General features: G+C 32.7%; 2 protein-coding genes across 2 annotated transcripts; both read left to right on the forward strand.

Annotated features, from left to right (window-relative positions):
• The first annotated feature begins 201 nt into the window (after positions 1-201).
• Positions 202-6596, forward strand: LOC129305594 (beta-amyrin 24-hydroxylase-like). Its single transcript, XM_054945584.1, is given in 5 exon segments — positions 202-337; positions 807-1105; positions 1180-1271; positions 5747-5996; positions 5999-6596. Coding segments are annotated over 5 exon segments (1176 nt in total). The 3' UTR covers positions 6398-6596.
• Positions 6597-14216: 7620 nt separating this feature from the next.
• Positions 14217-17066, forward strand: LOC129304861 (3,9-dihydroxypterocarpan 6A-monooxygenase-like). The gene is made up of 2 exons (XM_054944690.1): positions 14217-15188; positions 16338-17066. Exons 1-2 carry the CDS (start codon positions 14277-14279, stop codon positions 16992-16994), a joined length of 1569 nt encoding a protein of 522 aa, XP_054800665.1. The 5' UTR covers positions 14217-14276; the 3' UTR covers positions 16995-17066.

Below are 17066 nucleotides of genomic sequence, written 5' to 3' on the forward strand. Positions count from 1 at the left end.
CTATTCTCCAAGAAGCTAGTTTCTGTGCCGAGTGCCTAGAAGGACAAACCAGGACAATGTTGATCTCAGCTTCCTGCTTTTTTGCTGAATTTAGTAAAACGGATCTTGATATAAGAATTTATTTAAAATTAAAATTACCATATACAATATTAAATGTATTTTTAAGACCAATCAAACGTGAACGTAAATAAATAGACAACAATGACCCTTTTAAGTTGGGCATCAGATAATGAGCTAGAAAACATAACGGTGAACGTCATAATTAAGCTGGCAAGAATAATATTAAAAAGGCATATGAAAGCGATGGACAGTAATGTGTACTCATCACCTTGTGAAGGTGCTTTGCAGAGCGAGAAGTGCCCTAGATTTCATGTTGGAATTTACGTTAAATTCAAGATCAGAACTAAACACTAAAGAGGGAACCAAAGGACCCAGGGGGCCGGGTGAAATTAAACCAAGAAGGTATTAATATTACGTTGTGTCAGGTTAAGCTATATATAAGTATAGATGATAGTTTTGGTAGTTTCTAACATAGAAGCAAACTTGTTTAATTTTTAGTTCCGTGCACTAACAGACAAATGTAATCGGAATCATATTACTTTATGCAGCAGAACAGAAATCCTCGGGATTAAAAGTTGCTACACAACATCCACCCATAACTCATAGACATAAAAACTTCTGCCGAATCCACACGACCAGCCATAAGCATCTACACCGTCCATGAAAAATAAGACGTGTGATCAATGTTGCACATAGTCAAGTCCCCACAACTTGTGCCAACTTCATCACCTTCAACATGTTATAAGGAGAGAATCCTAGATCAGTTACCTACGACGCAACTGATCTAGGATTCTCTCCTTATAGACCCTACTGGAAGTTCGTGAAGAAGCTCTGCATGTTGGAGGTTCTTAACGGTCGGATGCTGGATCAACTCTCTCCGATCCGGCAAGAGGGGATAAGCCAGTTCTTGCAGATGATGAAGAGGAAAGGTGAAGCAAGCGAGGGCGTGAACGTCGGAGCTGAGGCCTTACAGCTAACGAATAGTATTATAATGAGAATGTTTATAGGCAAGAGTTGCTTTCAAACAGAGGAAGAAGCGCTCGAGGTATAGAGTAGGTGAAATCCGGGTTCGAGCTGTCTTAAATGTTTAATTTGTCTGATTATTTTTGGTTCTGCAAGAATCTGGATCTCCTAGGCATTGGGAAGAACCTCAAGGAGGCTCGTGATCAGTTGACATCATACTGGAGAGAATCATCAAGGAGCATGAGCAGGCCAGAAATAAATCTACCTCACAAGATAGTGAGATACAGTGAAGGATATATTAGATGTTCTCCTGAGAATATCAGAAGATGAAAGCTCCGAGGTTAAAATAACCAGATACTATGTGTGTGTTTGGTTTTCAGTTTGACAAAAGTCGGTTTAATGAATGTTCATTTGATAAAAGTCAGTTTGGTGAAAGTCAGTTGCTGTAATAAAATTTATATTTGAATACATTTTTTCAAAAATCAATTTGACAAATTGAAAATTGTTTGGATTAATAAAAATTTATTCTTTTAAAATGTACTTTTTAATATATAATGACCAAAAAGGACATTAAAGAATGATAATTTATAATTTTTATTGTACAAATATAATATATTAGCAATGTTTCAAAAATGTAAAAAAAATTTTAAAATAACATAAAATTTAAAATGTTAAATAATAAGAAAAAATATAAAATTTAATTTTGGATAAATTTATGTAATAAATAGTTAAACATTCATTAATATTGAATAGTTACATGATTAATGGTTCGATCTATAATATATAATTTGATCTCTAATAGAATCTCGAACCCTTTTCATCTCTCTATCAGAAGCTACATTTAAAATTGCACTTGAAATTGTTGATGAAAATACATGCTCATCATTATCATCGTTAGTATTAACCATATTTTCATTCTCAAAATGCCTAAAGTCAGAATCAGTTGCAGATTTTCTTCTAATAAAATTATGTATAGCCATTGTTGCACTAACGATACGAACTTGCGTCACAAATGAATAGCTAGGCATGTGTCATAAGATTGCGAATCTACTTTTTTAAACCCCAAAAGTCCTTTCAATCGTAGTCCTTAAGCTTGAATGATAATAATTGAAAACTTCATTATTATTTGCAAATCCAAATAAACGCCTGAAATTTGGGAGGTGGTATCTATGAGATCTATAAGGACCTAAATATCCACGTGGCGTTGGATAGCCGGTATCTAACAAATAATATTTACCTACCAATAAAAAAATAAAGATTATAAGATCCCAAAAAATATTGAGTAAATTATTTTAAATTAGATAAATATAAAATATACCTTAAGGTGGATGTGAAAATTTCATGTCCAACCTTATGAGTGCATAGTCAAACAAACGAGTGACCATTATATTTTGTGTTGGAATATATTTCCTTCCAATATATTTCCCTTGCTCTTCAACACTAACCACGCACGGGATATGTGTTCTATCAATTGCTCCTATGGCATCTTTAAAGAATGGCCAATATCACGGATCACCTAAAATTTTTAGATGAATATCTTGAAAAGTGTGATTTTTTGGTTGGATATATTCCTTTGCCAGCTTCTCCCAAGCACGCAATACATTTTTGAAATGTCTGTAAACAGTCTCTGCTAAATGTTGAAATTATTCTTGTGCCATCCTATTCCCCACCCCATGTCCAACAATATTTAAGAACATACTGACCATTTCATGAATCCCTATTCTTCTAGTTGGACACAAACCATGTTGCACCAGTTCATCACAAAGTTGAAAAAAAAAAATCTTTTTCCATGCAAAACATGTCATAATAATGCTGAGGATGCCTTTGTAAAATTTCTTGCACCCATGCCTGACCTAATTATGAACTGATTCTACAAGGCTCTTTCAATAAAGTTGTTGAGTAATTAGATATTATTGCAGTAATAGCCTCAATCTCATCATCTTTCACATGTACAACTAATTGTACTAAGCGAGATTGCGTATTATCATCCATGAAAACTGCATAACATAATTAAACAATCATTACACTATTATCCATGACTTAACATAAGAAACACATAACACAACAGTCAAATAACACAGTCAGTTTCAAAACAAAGTTAACAACATAAATGGCACTAGCTAAATTTAAAATATTGAGAAGGCAAGTTAAGATTGATCTAATCTACTTTTTTGCCTAAGCACTTCAAATAGGCCACTAATGCTCTTCTGTTGTCCCTAAACCCAACATACATGTCCCTTGCAGTCTTATCTAACAAAGCCACAGCACACTATCCAAGATGCGCCTCATTACAAGCAATCTCCTAAATTTTATAAAGTTCCTTTGCAACATCTACCACATTTTGATCAACTGGTTTTGTCCCACCCTCTATGAAATTAAGAATTAACTTCAGTGTTGAAACCCTATTCTCTTATGCGGACACTAATCGACTCACTGAATCAACCATCACAGTTGCAAGATGTTTTCCCTTCTTGTTTTGACCACTTTCACCTCTCTTTCTCTTGTTCCTTGAATTAGTACCATCATTGTATGCATTGTTCAAGTTGACCTGCCTAATTTCTGGGAGAGCTCCTCCACTAATATTTCTCACATCATCACTGTCTCCTTATCCTTTGGTCAAATTCAGTTGAGGCCTATACATATCTTGTGGGTCATCAGCCACAGGTGTCCACATATAAGTACCTCATGCTGCAACTGGCTGGAACAACTGTGTTAATTCTTATACATATAGAAGTGGTCTATGTCTGAATTTTCTATACTCAGGATTCTCCTACACATTATAAGAACTGAGTTCAATATATTTACAAAATAAAGCATCAAATATATAGCATGCCGTATATAATTCTATACCTTAATTTTTTGATTCCACCACTCATCCAGTGCTGATACAGTATTCTTTTCGCTATCCCATCCCAAGTTGGTCTCTTTGTTTAGCAATTTGTCCCATATATTCCAGTCTTTTCTCAAATTGTCCCATTTGTTCTTTAACTGCTTCTTATCATAGCTTCTAGAGCTCAAAGTATTGAACTGTTGCATTAACGCTTCCCAACCTTCCTTTGATAAGGTAAAGCTCTTGCACTCATTTTTTCTAACTTGTTGGAGAGCTAATTTGATGAACAGTTCGATCTCTTTGATAGTCCACAATGCCTTCTCCTTACTCATATTTACTATCGAAATATTATATTCTCAATAATTAATTAACATAAATTAGACCTATTTGTCAACCCACATTTGCTAGGAAACAAATCAACTAATAATTAATTAAGTAAAATCATCCAATGTTCATTTATGAAACCATACCAAAACCCATAATTCAACATTAGTTTGAACAAAAGAAAACTTGAAAATACGCACATAAACACACATAAATCTAGAATAATTCACTAGTAATTGAGTATAAAAAAATTTTAAAACACACACATTCTCAGGAAAAGAAATCAAAACCCTGGAATCAGTCATTGATTATAAGAAAATTTACAAACATATACAAAGAGCAGAACTAATTTTGAACTTAAATAATTCAAGATCTGAAAACAGAACTAAGCCACTAATATTCAAATTTCCACCATTTCAGTTCCTATTCATTCAGCATAAGAAAAGTTTAAACCATACACGTAGAGCAGAACTACGTTCAAATTCACAACATTCCGGTTCATTGAGTATGAGAAAAGTTTGAACCAGACCTCTTCTTCAACATTTAGATTCCCAACATCCAGAAGCTCTCAAGTTTTGGATTACCAATTCAAGTGGAAGAAATGGTCAAACAAAGAGTACCTTCAATCAAAAAAAACAGAGCATAAGCGATCTAGAGAAAAAATCAGAGGACCACCAAGCGTCCAAGACTGAAAAGAAGCTCTAACAGTCCAAGCGTCCGAGTATCTGAGTTCAATTCAGGCCTCAAGTGTTTTTACTTCTACAAGCTTCACAATGCCGTCCAAGACTTAAAAGAAGCTCAATCCATGAGCTACAAATGAAAAATGGCGACTGGAATGGTGGGGAAGGACGACAAAATGAGACCATGAGCTCGATGAAGGAAGAAGTCAAATCTGTGACTAGAGATGGCAAGGGAGAGATGGAGGAGAGAAGGATGAGAGTCACTGGAGATATATAGGACAGAGGCAGATTGATGGCGGATGAGAGCAGAGAACAGAGAAGAGAGAACAAAGAAGTCAAATTTGTAACTAGAGATGGCAAGGGAGAGACGGAGGAGAGAATGACGAGAGTCACCGGAGATATGACAAAGGCAGACTGACGGCGGATGAGGTAGACAAGAGCAGAGCACAGAGAAGAGAGAATGAAGAAAGGTGAGTTTTGAAGAACGAAGACCAGTTCGGGCAAGAGGAAAAGATAAATATGAAGCTAGGGGTATCATGGTCATTTTAAATAATAGGTATCACATCTTTCCTCAACTGACTTTTTAAAAGCTCCAAATATCAGTTTCTAATTTTTGTTGTTCAGCCAGGTTCGAAAAGCACATTCAAAAAGTTAATTTTACACCTTAAATAATCTCCAAACACCATTTAATTTTCTCAAAGTAAAAAACAACTTTTTGAATGTGAAAAGCTGGTTTCCCAAATGCACTCAACATCAAAGGCTTTTTGATGGTATGGTATATCTTTTCACTTTATATAGAGACAAACAAACACAGATCCGTACAAAATTAACGTGCCTTGCAATATAATTAACATTGTCGGGATCTATTAACGGGTGGGACGGATACAAGTGCAATTACCACGGAGTGGGCGCTGGCGGAAGTGATAAGCCAGCCAGATGTGATGGAGAAGGCAAGGAAGGATATTGATTCTGTGATTGGGAAAAAGAGACTGGTGAAGGAGCTGGACATCGCAGATCTTCCTTATCTGGAAACGGTGGCGAAGGAGACGCTGAGGCTCCACCCTCCATCTCCGTTGATTATGAGAGAGACAGTTGAAAACTGCAGCATTGGTGGCTATGACATCCCACCAGCATACCGGGGGTGTTGATAAATGTGTGGGCTATTGGAAGGAACCACGAGTACTGGAATAATCCGCTTCAGTTCAGCCCATAAAGGTTTCTGATCAGCAAAGACGGAAGTGGGAAGAAGGGCAATTTGGAAGTGAGGGGACAGAACTACCAATTTTTGCCGTTTGGAAGTGGAGGAAGGGGGTGTGTTGGAGTTTCATTGGCACTACATGTTGCTCAGACCACTCTCGCCGCCATGATTCAGTGCTTTGAATGGAAGGAAGGGGATAATGGGAATGGCTGCGTTGACATGACTTTCGGGCCTGCCATAATTCTTTCAAGAGCTCAGCCCCTTACGCGCGTCCCAATTCCTAGGTTCAATCCCTTTCCTTCTTGTAATTCTCATCTACAGCCAAGAATTAACAGAGCATGAGCGAATAAACTTAAAAAAATAAAACAAGTACCGACGAAGAGGCTAAAACTACCACATATATCGTTAATTAAGAATGCTACACAGATTCTTCTCGTTTGCCAGTGTGTGTGTGTGTGTAACCCTTGTTCTGTCATCTGTGTGACTAGTGTTCATCTGGACCAGTAAGCCATTTGCAATTTTAAACATCATTTTATTGATCCTCTGTATAGCTCTTGGCATTTTGTTCGTTTAAAGGTTTAAGGAAGATTAACCTGACCTCCCCTAACAAAGTTTAAAACGCGGTGTTCTAATTGCCAGCCTCGAATTGCATGGCAAACTCAACCTTATAAGGAGATTGCAGTTCATTCGTGGCAATGCAAGAAAATTGCATTGCAACTAATGGCCGAGAACTAATTAATAAAACCGGTGCTGAAAAGAAATTCAGTGCACTCATCGCTATTGCAGACCATAACACTACCAAAAAAAAAAAAAACAGAGAGAGAGAGAGAGAGAAGTTCTGCTAGTGGTTTTGGAGCTGCTGATCTAGGTTTATTTTGTGGGCTACGTAGTTGATCATCACATTAACGTCTAAATTTTTTTTGCTAAAATGATATAGTTTACTGTGATTATATCGTAGTTTTATGCATTATTTTTGGCACCTGATCCAATTGGCTAGTTTAACTGGAAAATGGACAGCAGGATCTGTTGGAAACTTTATTGAATAAGTCATATTGAGGATCAGGGGGAAAAGTCAAAAATCGGCTATCGATCATTGGTTCCGCCTATTCAAGCTTTTCTTTTTCCAAAAAACCAAAAAAAACTTATTAGTGCAAAATGGCTTTACTAATATAAGGATTTTTTAATTTTTTTCAAATAAATGATAAGCGAAAATTTAACATAAATTTATTATTATATTTTATCCATTTCTTTGGTTATTTTGATATAAATTAGAAGAACAGAATATAAAAATTCTCACTTAAAGAATTTAAGGTGTTTTCAAGAAAATGAAAAAAAAAAAGGGACAAGAGGCTTAAAATAATAAAATCAAGGTCGAGGCCTAACCATCAGGGCTAAAGGTCAATCTTCGCCCATGGACAAGAAAAAACTTAGTCTTCTTCACGCATAGACATGGGAAGGGCGAAGATCTACACTGAGCTAGCCACGTCCGCTCACGGACATGTGAAGAAGCCCACATCTCCATAGGCGTAGGCAACGTAACTGGCACAGAGAAAGCCACCGTCTGGAAGCTCGAATGCGCACGGAACAAGCAAGAGGAAAATTTTCCTAAGCGAGGACATTCAAAGCCTTAATGTTCCACCATGTGTGGTGGTGATGGCTTCTAATATTTTAATAAATTTATTAAAATTTTTAATGAAATTAAAAATTATTTTGTGAAAGTAATTAATAAATATATTGTTAATTGGATAATTATTTGTAAGATAAAAGGTGAATAAAGTTTAAGACATATTGTAAAAGTTATTGGATCAATTGTGGCATTAAATTTGAGTTTTATTCAAATAAAATGGCCCAATTTATGGGCCCAAAATTGGCAATTTTGAAACTCACAACAAATTAAATTCTGTCCAATGATGTTGCAGTATTAAATTTGAATGTCGCGATATCAAATTAATTTCCAGCAAAACGCACAGCTTCACTTAATTTTGGTTTTAAGGGTTTTTAAAGACCATTTTTCATTTCGATTTGTCTTCAACCAACAGCTGCACGTCCAAGGAGCATTCTAAAATGGAGAAAAAGTTGGAGAAGCTTGAGAAACTCTTGGTCTTGCAATTTGTGACAAAAATCATCCCTACTAAACTTTCTTCTTCTTTTTCTCTTTATTTGGATGTATGTTCTATTGAGTTTTGATATTTTCATGGCTATTAGTGGCTAATTTTATTTGACCTAGAGTAATTATAAACTTATTGATAGATTAGAGCTTGTTTTTAATTATTGGTTATGCTTAATATTGATTTTAGTTTCTCAATCTTACATTTAATTGCCTATTTAATGTTTAGCCACTGTTAAATATGAATTAGGGTATTTGGACTTTTTCTTGACAAAAGAAAATCTCATTTGAATCTTTAGATTGAGTAATATAGAATTAGATTATTATCTAATTTGCAATTAGGATAAAAATATATCTAAGTATCCCGTATAATTAAATTAGAGTGAGTTGGAATTGAATTTACCTCTTGAATAATTTTATTAGAAATAACATAATTAATTTAAGAGAGAGTTATTTGATGTTTGAAAGGCCTTTATAGCCACCAATGCTCTAGATTAACAAAATTAGCGTTAAAATTAATTAATTGGCTAAAAGCAAGATTTATGAAGCTAGCAAGGAATTAAAGACTTTCGGTTACCTGAGATATTCGTAGTTGTTAGATTGCGAATCTCATTATATTTTTATTTATTTCAATTTTAAATTTTGGTTAATAAATTTATTTTAATCAATTTTGTTTTACGTGAATAAAAGTAAGAACTTTATTATTTAATGACTATCGTGCTTGATTCCAGATCAATCTCAATGCATTAATATATTACATAGTGACATGCACACTTACGGGGAAACATTTTGTGTGCATCAGGAGGATCTTATGGAGATTACTCTTTCATAGTTTGATTGTGTGCAGACATAGGGAAGAAGGATATGACTGCTCGTGGACGTGAAGAAAAACACGTGGTAGAATTTTAATTGAATTCAAAGGAAAAATTAAACAATATTTTATAAAATAAAATGATATAAGACATAAATTAGAGGCCAAAGAGATGCAAAAAAGTTATAAATAATGCCCTTGTTGATTTCTAAAGGTATCTAAGTTGATATCTGGAACTGGAAAAGCAATTTTGAAGCATTAACTAAGGTTTGAGAAGTGTTATTGAAAATTAAAGAAACAACTGAACGGTTTTTAAATAAATATCATGGAGTTTTCCTATTCTTCTCTATGATTTTTAATCTATGTTAAATTTAAATTATTTTACATATTTAAAGTTATGAGTAGATAGTTTTCATTTGTCTTTAGGGGTTCTTTGAACCTTTAATGTTTGTAGATATATTTCTTTTTGGTTATCAATTTTAATGAATGCTTTAATGCTTAATGTGATTTATTTTTGTCCTCATGATATTGGTGGCCGATTTTAGTGTGTGTTTTTGGATATTGGTTTTTGTCTTTGACAGAAGGGAGTTTCAAATAGATCTTGTATCAAGCAACTTAAGATTGTATTTAATGTAACATGTGCTTCAGATGAATATATATTTAAGAGCCCTAGATAATTTTTTAAGGCTTGTGTACAATTAGATCAAAACTTTCTTAAGACATTATAATATAGTTAGATCATGTGTTTTGTAATCAATGAATACATAATTTAATTTAGATACTTGATTTTAAAGAAAGCACGATAACAAAAAAAAATTACATTGCAAAATTAAAAAGGAGATTTACGTAATATTTCAATTTAAATTTTAATAATTAATTTGAATTAATAAAAATTTTTAAAAAATTTAAAAGTAAGTAAATTAGTAGGAGAAAATTATTATATTTAATTTGAGATATAATTTTAAATTAAAATTTTTAAAAATTATTATTATTATTAGAAAAAAAGAGATAAAAAATGTGAGAGAGAGGTTAATAAAGTAAATAGAAAAAAAAAAAGGGGTGGTGGAGGAAACGGAAAAATATCCGTTGTGTGTGTGAGTAATGAGTATGTAGATATATAAACATATAAAAAAAAAAAAAAGAGGAGAAGGGAGCCACAGACCACAGAGAATAGATATTAATATATATATATATATATATATATATATATAATGAAAGAGGAAAAAGGCTGTGAGACCTATACTTTTATTTTTAAAAAATATCACCCACCCGTTTCCTTTTTTACAGTCCCTTCCAGTTTCCATTCTCGTTCTTCACGAACAGAGAACAGCGCAAAAGATAAACAGAGTGCACGAGAGACCGAGGGCAATCTGATTCGGACCAGAGAAGCCTCCTCTGTCCTTTAAAGTAAGGCTTAATCTAAATCGTTTAAATTTAATTTGAATAATTTAAATTTAATATTTTTATTTTTTTATATTTTTATTTATAAAAAATATATAAAAAAATTTTATAAATATACTTATCAATCTGACAGTCTAAATTTAATATAAATAATTTAAAATTAATATTATATTTTTTAATAAATTTACTGTTCTGTTCAGAATATACTTATACTGTCTAAAATAAATTTAAAAAGTTAATATAAATTTTTTATATTAAATTTGGATCATTTATACTAAATCTAGACTGTCAAATTGATAAGTATATTTATTAATTTTTTTTATAGTTTTTATATATTTTTTATTTTAAAAATATAAATAAAAAATAGAACTATTAAATCTGGATAGTCCAAATTTTCCTCTGCATTAAAGGAGAGGCAAAGGAAGCTTCTTTCAAAAGAGAGAGACTGACTCCCTCTGATTCAAGCTTCATAATAGAATATTTTAGGTGAGGTTTTAAGCTTTTTAAAATTATGTAAGTGTTTTAAAAAAATTTCTTAGTGATCCAGCTCCTTTAGTTTCTAATTTTGTAATGGTAAAAAATTTAGGATTTAAAAAATAAATGAATTTATGATAAATAAATATGATTGTAGATGTTGTTAATAATATAATAAATCTTTTAAAGTATTAAATTGTTAATGTGATTTAAATTTGAGAGTTATGAGTTAAACCTTAGACTTTCATGAGTGGATTTTTGTTAAATCTAACAATATACGTTGATTTAGAGATTTAGATAATTATTTAAAATGAGAAATAAATTATTATGGTTATAGAATTATGATTCTAGGCTTAAGATTAAATTTAAATTTTTTAGCTATCTTTATGTGCAAATTTATAAAATAAAGAGAAAAATTTTGATAATAGAAATTAATTTAGAAGTTAATTTTAATTTATTAGTGTTTATTGATGACTAAAGAGAGTTAGGAAATTTTCTTGAGGGTACTAACTTTACATTTGTATAAATAATGAGATCAGTAATTATGTTATATTTCTAATTCTATTATTAGATTTATTTTATTAGTTTTAATAATTAAAACTAATATTTATAAATAATATATTATTTGAGAATTATATTGTTGGTGAAGATTGTGGTGAAGAAAAATTATAAATAATAATTTATTAAAAAAGTCAAGAGGTAATCATGCTTTAATTTGTGATTAATGTTACCTATTGTTATTTGTGTGATTATTTGAGAAAATATGTTGAAATGTTTGTTGAGAAATTTTGTGGATGTGTTTATTAAAAAATTTAAATATGTATTTTGAAATATTTTTATCAAGTGGGATGCTATATTATAATGTTGTTGGAAATAAAAAAAATTATAAAATTGTCATATTGTACATTTGTGCATTATTGATCTTTAAATTTTATTGACTATTTGTGGGAGGTATTGTAAAATTTGTTATTATATTTTTGTGCTATGCGGTACGTTTTTATTAGAGGCCCAATAAGTGGTTTGTAAGGACTTGAGTTAATGTAGCTTTGGCCAAGTAATCTTGCATCGAGTGAGGGTTACGGCTCGAGATTAATGTAAAGAGATAAAAATGGTTATTTGTCATGCATACAGTATCTCTTGTATTTTTATTTGAATTATATAATTATTGTTTTTCTATTTAGCAAGCACACATATAACTGTTTGCATACATTATCATAAGTTGACATTAGTTATTGAGACTTTTAAATCTTTTTATACAATTAACATTTTTCAGGAAAGGAGTCAAGTTTGGGTCATAGAGGAGCCCTTAAGGCTTAGAGGTGTGGATCCACTACCTCTCTCAATCTCTTGGATTTTTGATTTATAATTTTAATGATGTTATATTGCCAATGCTTGTGTTTTTTATTTATTGATAATTGTAAGAATGTAATAATTATGAAGCCTCATGTTTGGCTTGTTTTGAAAATTAAATGAATTATTTATTTTAATTATTGGTTTATGGTTTGCACTTGTTGGAAGCATATATAAGGTTGGAAAAATATGTTTTGGCTTAATAGTATGTGGGAGGTTAAAGTTTATTTGTAATATTGTGTTGTGCAAACCCAAACCAAATATTAGACATTTCTTCATTAACTTCATTGATATAAATTGTGTTGGGTGGCTGTAACTCAATTATAAAAAAATATTTTTATGTTATTGAAAAGTTTGCTAGGTGATTATAATATTTTTAAATGTATATGTACTTCTAATTTTTCATTCCATTTTATTGTATTTTAATTTTTTAAATGGAATCATATGCACATTTCACACTTAATGTCATTTAATGTTTGGAGTCCAAAATTTTATAAATGACAGTTTAAAGTGTTTAATTATATTTACTACAATAGTATTTATTTATTTAGTTTAATTCCTTCTATCATGGTAAAACCTTTGTTATTGAGGTAGTTATTTTAAAAGATAAAATATTTTATAAAATTATGGTTTATCCTTTTCCACTCTGGTATTTCAAGTTAAATAATTGTTTTTTAAAAAAAATTACTTTGTTTCTCATGGTAGATACTTTTTTATCATGATTGGGATAATTGTTTGGGAAATTTTTTTTAGGGTGTTGCAATTTGAATTCCTAAGGTACTCCTTAATTGTTAATCTTAACTTAGATTTATTTTCTGGTTTTAATTTCATTTCACTCGTATTTTTAGTTTAATAAGAAAATCTGCTTTTGGTTGGATAATTCTATTGAAATGAAAATAATTTTCGTTTGTGCCAATTTCTTTAAATTAGCTTTTTGTGATGTTAAATCTGTACACTTGTGGTATATTTTAAAATTTTGTACGCATCAATAATCCAATGATATGTTTGAATTGATGGAAATTTGTATTTAGACTATATCTCTCATTTGAATGCACACGAATTTATGAATTAAAATTAATTTAAATTTATTTTTTATTTATAATTTTTTTATAATTTTAAATTTTCTTTATATCATAATCACTTAAAATTTTAATTAACTTCAAGTATCTCGTTCTCTTCTTATTTATATTATTAATACTTTTATGATTTGTATTTTTTTTCATATCTCATTTTTATTTTTTATCAATTAGAAAATAAAAATAAATTTATCATTTTAAATTCTCAGTTTTTATTTCGAATATTAGCTCACCCTCTTTACTGGAAATGTTCTAAATCAGCTAAACAAAAAAAAAATTAAATATATAAATTTAAAATATGAAATTTAAAATGTGAAATTTTAAACTTAAAATTTAAATTCAAATCTATCAATCCTAACGCTACCTAATATCATACAAGTATTATTCACGTACATGATTATTAATAATTATGAATCTACTAATTGCCCAAGCACGATCAATTTGATGAACGACTACTAGTTCGATTTTAACGACAAATCAAATCGGGTGTTTTCATTAACATCCTTGTCGCCGTAACTTTAACTAATAGGGGTAGGCCATGTGAAAAATTTGGTGAACAATGTGGAGTGTGGACAAACCATTTCTTGCTCGTATAAAGCACGACTCATGGCTACCTCCCATTGATTAATTAATTCCTCTGTATTGACAAATGTGGCGCGTTTTCCTTTGTGGGCTCCCTAATCCCAATCCCCCATTCAACTTTAATCCGCGAAATTCTCTGCAAGCTAAGATTAAAACGGCACGGGACGGTAACATCTTCATTGTCATTTGACCAAAATGGATACACTGTTTACCCTTGAAAAACAAGAGTTTTCATTTATTCGCACCATTACCGATCCCTACTAATTAAATGATAAGATAAAACATTATCGGAGGTTGGAATAAATTAATATTTTAACGCCAATTAATAAGCATTAGCTGAAAGGTCAAACCATTGTTACCCTTTTTTATAACCCAACACGGCACTCTCAATCTGGAAAACGCCATCGACGTTTTTCTCTCATGGCTTCGCTCCAAGTCTGCGTCCAACTTATCCTGATGTGGCTAGTCTCCACCGTTCTGATTCGAGCCCTGCTCGCCAGATATCTCACCAAGACTCGTCTTCCACCAGGCCCGCCCTCGCTCCCTCTCATCGGACACTTCCACCTTCTTCTACCTTTACCGCATCGAGCTCTTCATCGCCTCTCCGCCCGTTATGGACCCCTCATCCATCTCTTCCTCGGCTCCGTCCCCTGTGTTGTTGCTTCCACTCCTGAAATGGCCAAACACTTCCTTAAAACCCATGAATCTTATTTCTCCAACAGGATCGTAAATACTGCCGTCCACCACTTATCATATGGATCCAAAGGCTTCCTGTTTGCAGCTTACGGACCCTACTGGAAGTTCGTGAAGAAGCTATGCATGTCCCAGCTTCTCGGTGGCCGCACCCTCGAAATCCTCCTTCCGGTGAGGCAGGCGGAGACCATGAGGTTTCTCGGAGTATTGCTCAGAAAAGGGTTGGCTGGTGAGGCCGTTGATGTTGGTCACGAGCTCATGACATTAGCCAATAGTATCATATCAAGAATGATCATGAGTAGATGTTCTTCTGGAAACGATGGTGAAGCCAGGGAAATTAGGAAGTTGGTGACGGACACGGTTGAGCTCGCCGGGGAGTTCAATCTATCTGATTTTATTTGGTTGTTTAAGACCCTCAACTTGCAGGGTCGACTGAACAAAAGGCTGAAAGAAGTCCGAGACAGGTTTGACTCGTTGATGGAGGAGGTGATAAAGGAGCATGAAGACGAAAGGAGGAAAAGGAAGGAGCTTCATGAAGATGGTCAAATAAGGGATTTGCTTGATATTTTACTGGACATACATGAAGATGAGGCTTCTGAGATAGAACTTTCCATGGAGAACATCAAGGCTTTCGTCTTGGTCAGTAAGTTCAGTTTTAAGCCTGGTTTGGATGGATAGCAAAGTGAATAAGAAAATAAGGGAAGAGAATTAAGAGAAGAAAATCTTAAAAATAGTAAATTTCTTTGTTGTTTTTAAATATTTTCTCTCATAAATTCCTTTCCTTTTTATTATTCTCTCCATCCAAATGAAGGGTAGTAGCTCCAATTCCCCTTTTTCTTCACCATCTTTGATATCTCTTTATATTTAGGGAGAATGACATATTATATTCTAAAAAAATGAACTAATGATACTTAGGCTCTTAATTTTTTTAAACAATAAATCATAAATATCGGCTCAACATATTTGTAAATATGAATTCTAATTATATAAATTGGAAGCTACCTTTTAAACTTAAAATGATAAGAATCTTGAATTTGCAAGTATGTATCAATTAATATTTGAAATTCTTCTACTCCCTTGTGTTCAACAAAAAAAAATATTTTAAAAAACATTTAAGAAAAACTTAATTGTTATTACTTCAAATATTTTGGACTTTATTTTCATTCTCTCTTGTATCTCAAGCTATGAATTTCTAAAGCAATCCACGTCACTTTGAATATTTTAAATGTTGTCATAAATAAATATGAGGAGTGGATAGACGTCTATAATTTCACAGCCTTTTAAAATTTTATCTCATATGATTAATGTCATTATATCCTAAAAATAATAGATAGGGATGTATTGTAATATTTTCCCCCGATTGGAAATATGTTGCAATTTGGCTAAGGAGGACCTTGCCCTTTTTTTTTTTTTTTTTGGGCTAACCAGAAATATTGCAAGTTCTAGAAAGGTAATTTTTTAAAGCCCCACGAGTCGCCGACTTCATAATCACACACACGCACACGAACGCGCGTGTAAATATTCATGCGATCTCTTCCAGTTGCGTGAGCTGAGGGTTTTTTTAATTCTAAAACCTCTTTGCTTAATTTAATGGAACAAGCTATCGTATTTGAAACATTTAATTGTTGATATCACCATCACATGCATCATATTCACTATTCAGAATATGACTGCTTCTAATTACGCATATCATTCTTATCCATGTTAAAGTGCTTCGTGCCAAGAAAGAATTGGCAGCGCTTTCAATTTATTATAAATGAAACTAATATATTAAATTAAATATCGTAGGACTTGTTCATGGCTGGAACTGACACATCTGCCCTAACCATGGAATGGGCACTAGCAGAACTCATGAATCACCCTGAGGTGATGGAGAAGGCAAGACAAGAGATCGATTCGGTCGTGGGAACAGCCAGAATAGTAGAGGAATCTGACATAGCCAATCTACCTTATTTGCAGGCCATATTTAAAGAGACTCTAAGAATTCATCCCACAGTACCATTGTTAGGGAGACTATCATCTGAGAGCTGCAATGTTGGTGGCTATGAGATTCCAGCAAAGACGTTGCTGTTTGTTAATTTGTGGTCACTTGGGAGGGACCCAGAGGTTTGGGAGGACCCACTGGAGTTCAGGCCAGAGAGATTTATGGGCATGGAAGCAAGAGGGAAGGAGAATTTGGGTGTTAGAGGACAACACTTTGAGCTGATTCCTTTTGGGAGTGGAAGAAGAAGCTGTCCGGGAGCCTCACTGGCACAACAGGTTGTGAAAACAAACATAGCTGCCATGATTCAGTGTTTTGAGTGGAAGGGGAATGGAGGCAATGGAACTGTTGATATGGAGGAGAAGCCATCTCTGACCCTTCCAAGGGCTCATCCCTTAATATGTGTCCCCGTGCCTCGTGCTAACCTCATTCCTTCTATCATGCAGGTCGTTGGGCAGGCATAGCAAAATAAGAAAAATCAAGGGACATATATATACATGTATTGACTATAATTATATTCAATATTCTCTGTATAA

This window comes from Prosopis cineraria, unplaced genomic scaffold, assembly GCF_029017545.1.
Source record: "Prosopis cineraria cultivar Desert tree isolate PC_DT_omini unplaced genomic scaffold, ASM2901754v1 PC3, whole genome shotgun sequence".
Lineage (NCBI taxonomy): Eukaryota > Viridiplantae > Streptophyta > Magnoliopsida > Fabales > Fabaceae > Prosopis > Prosopis cineraria.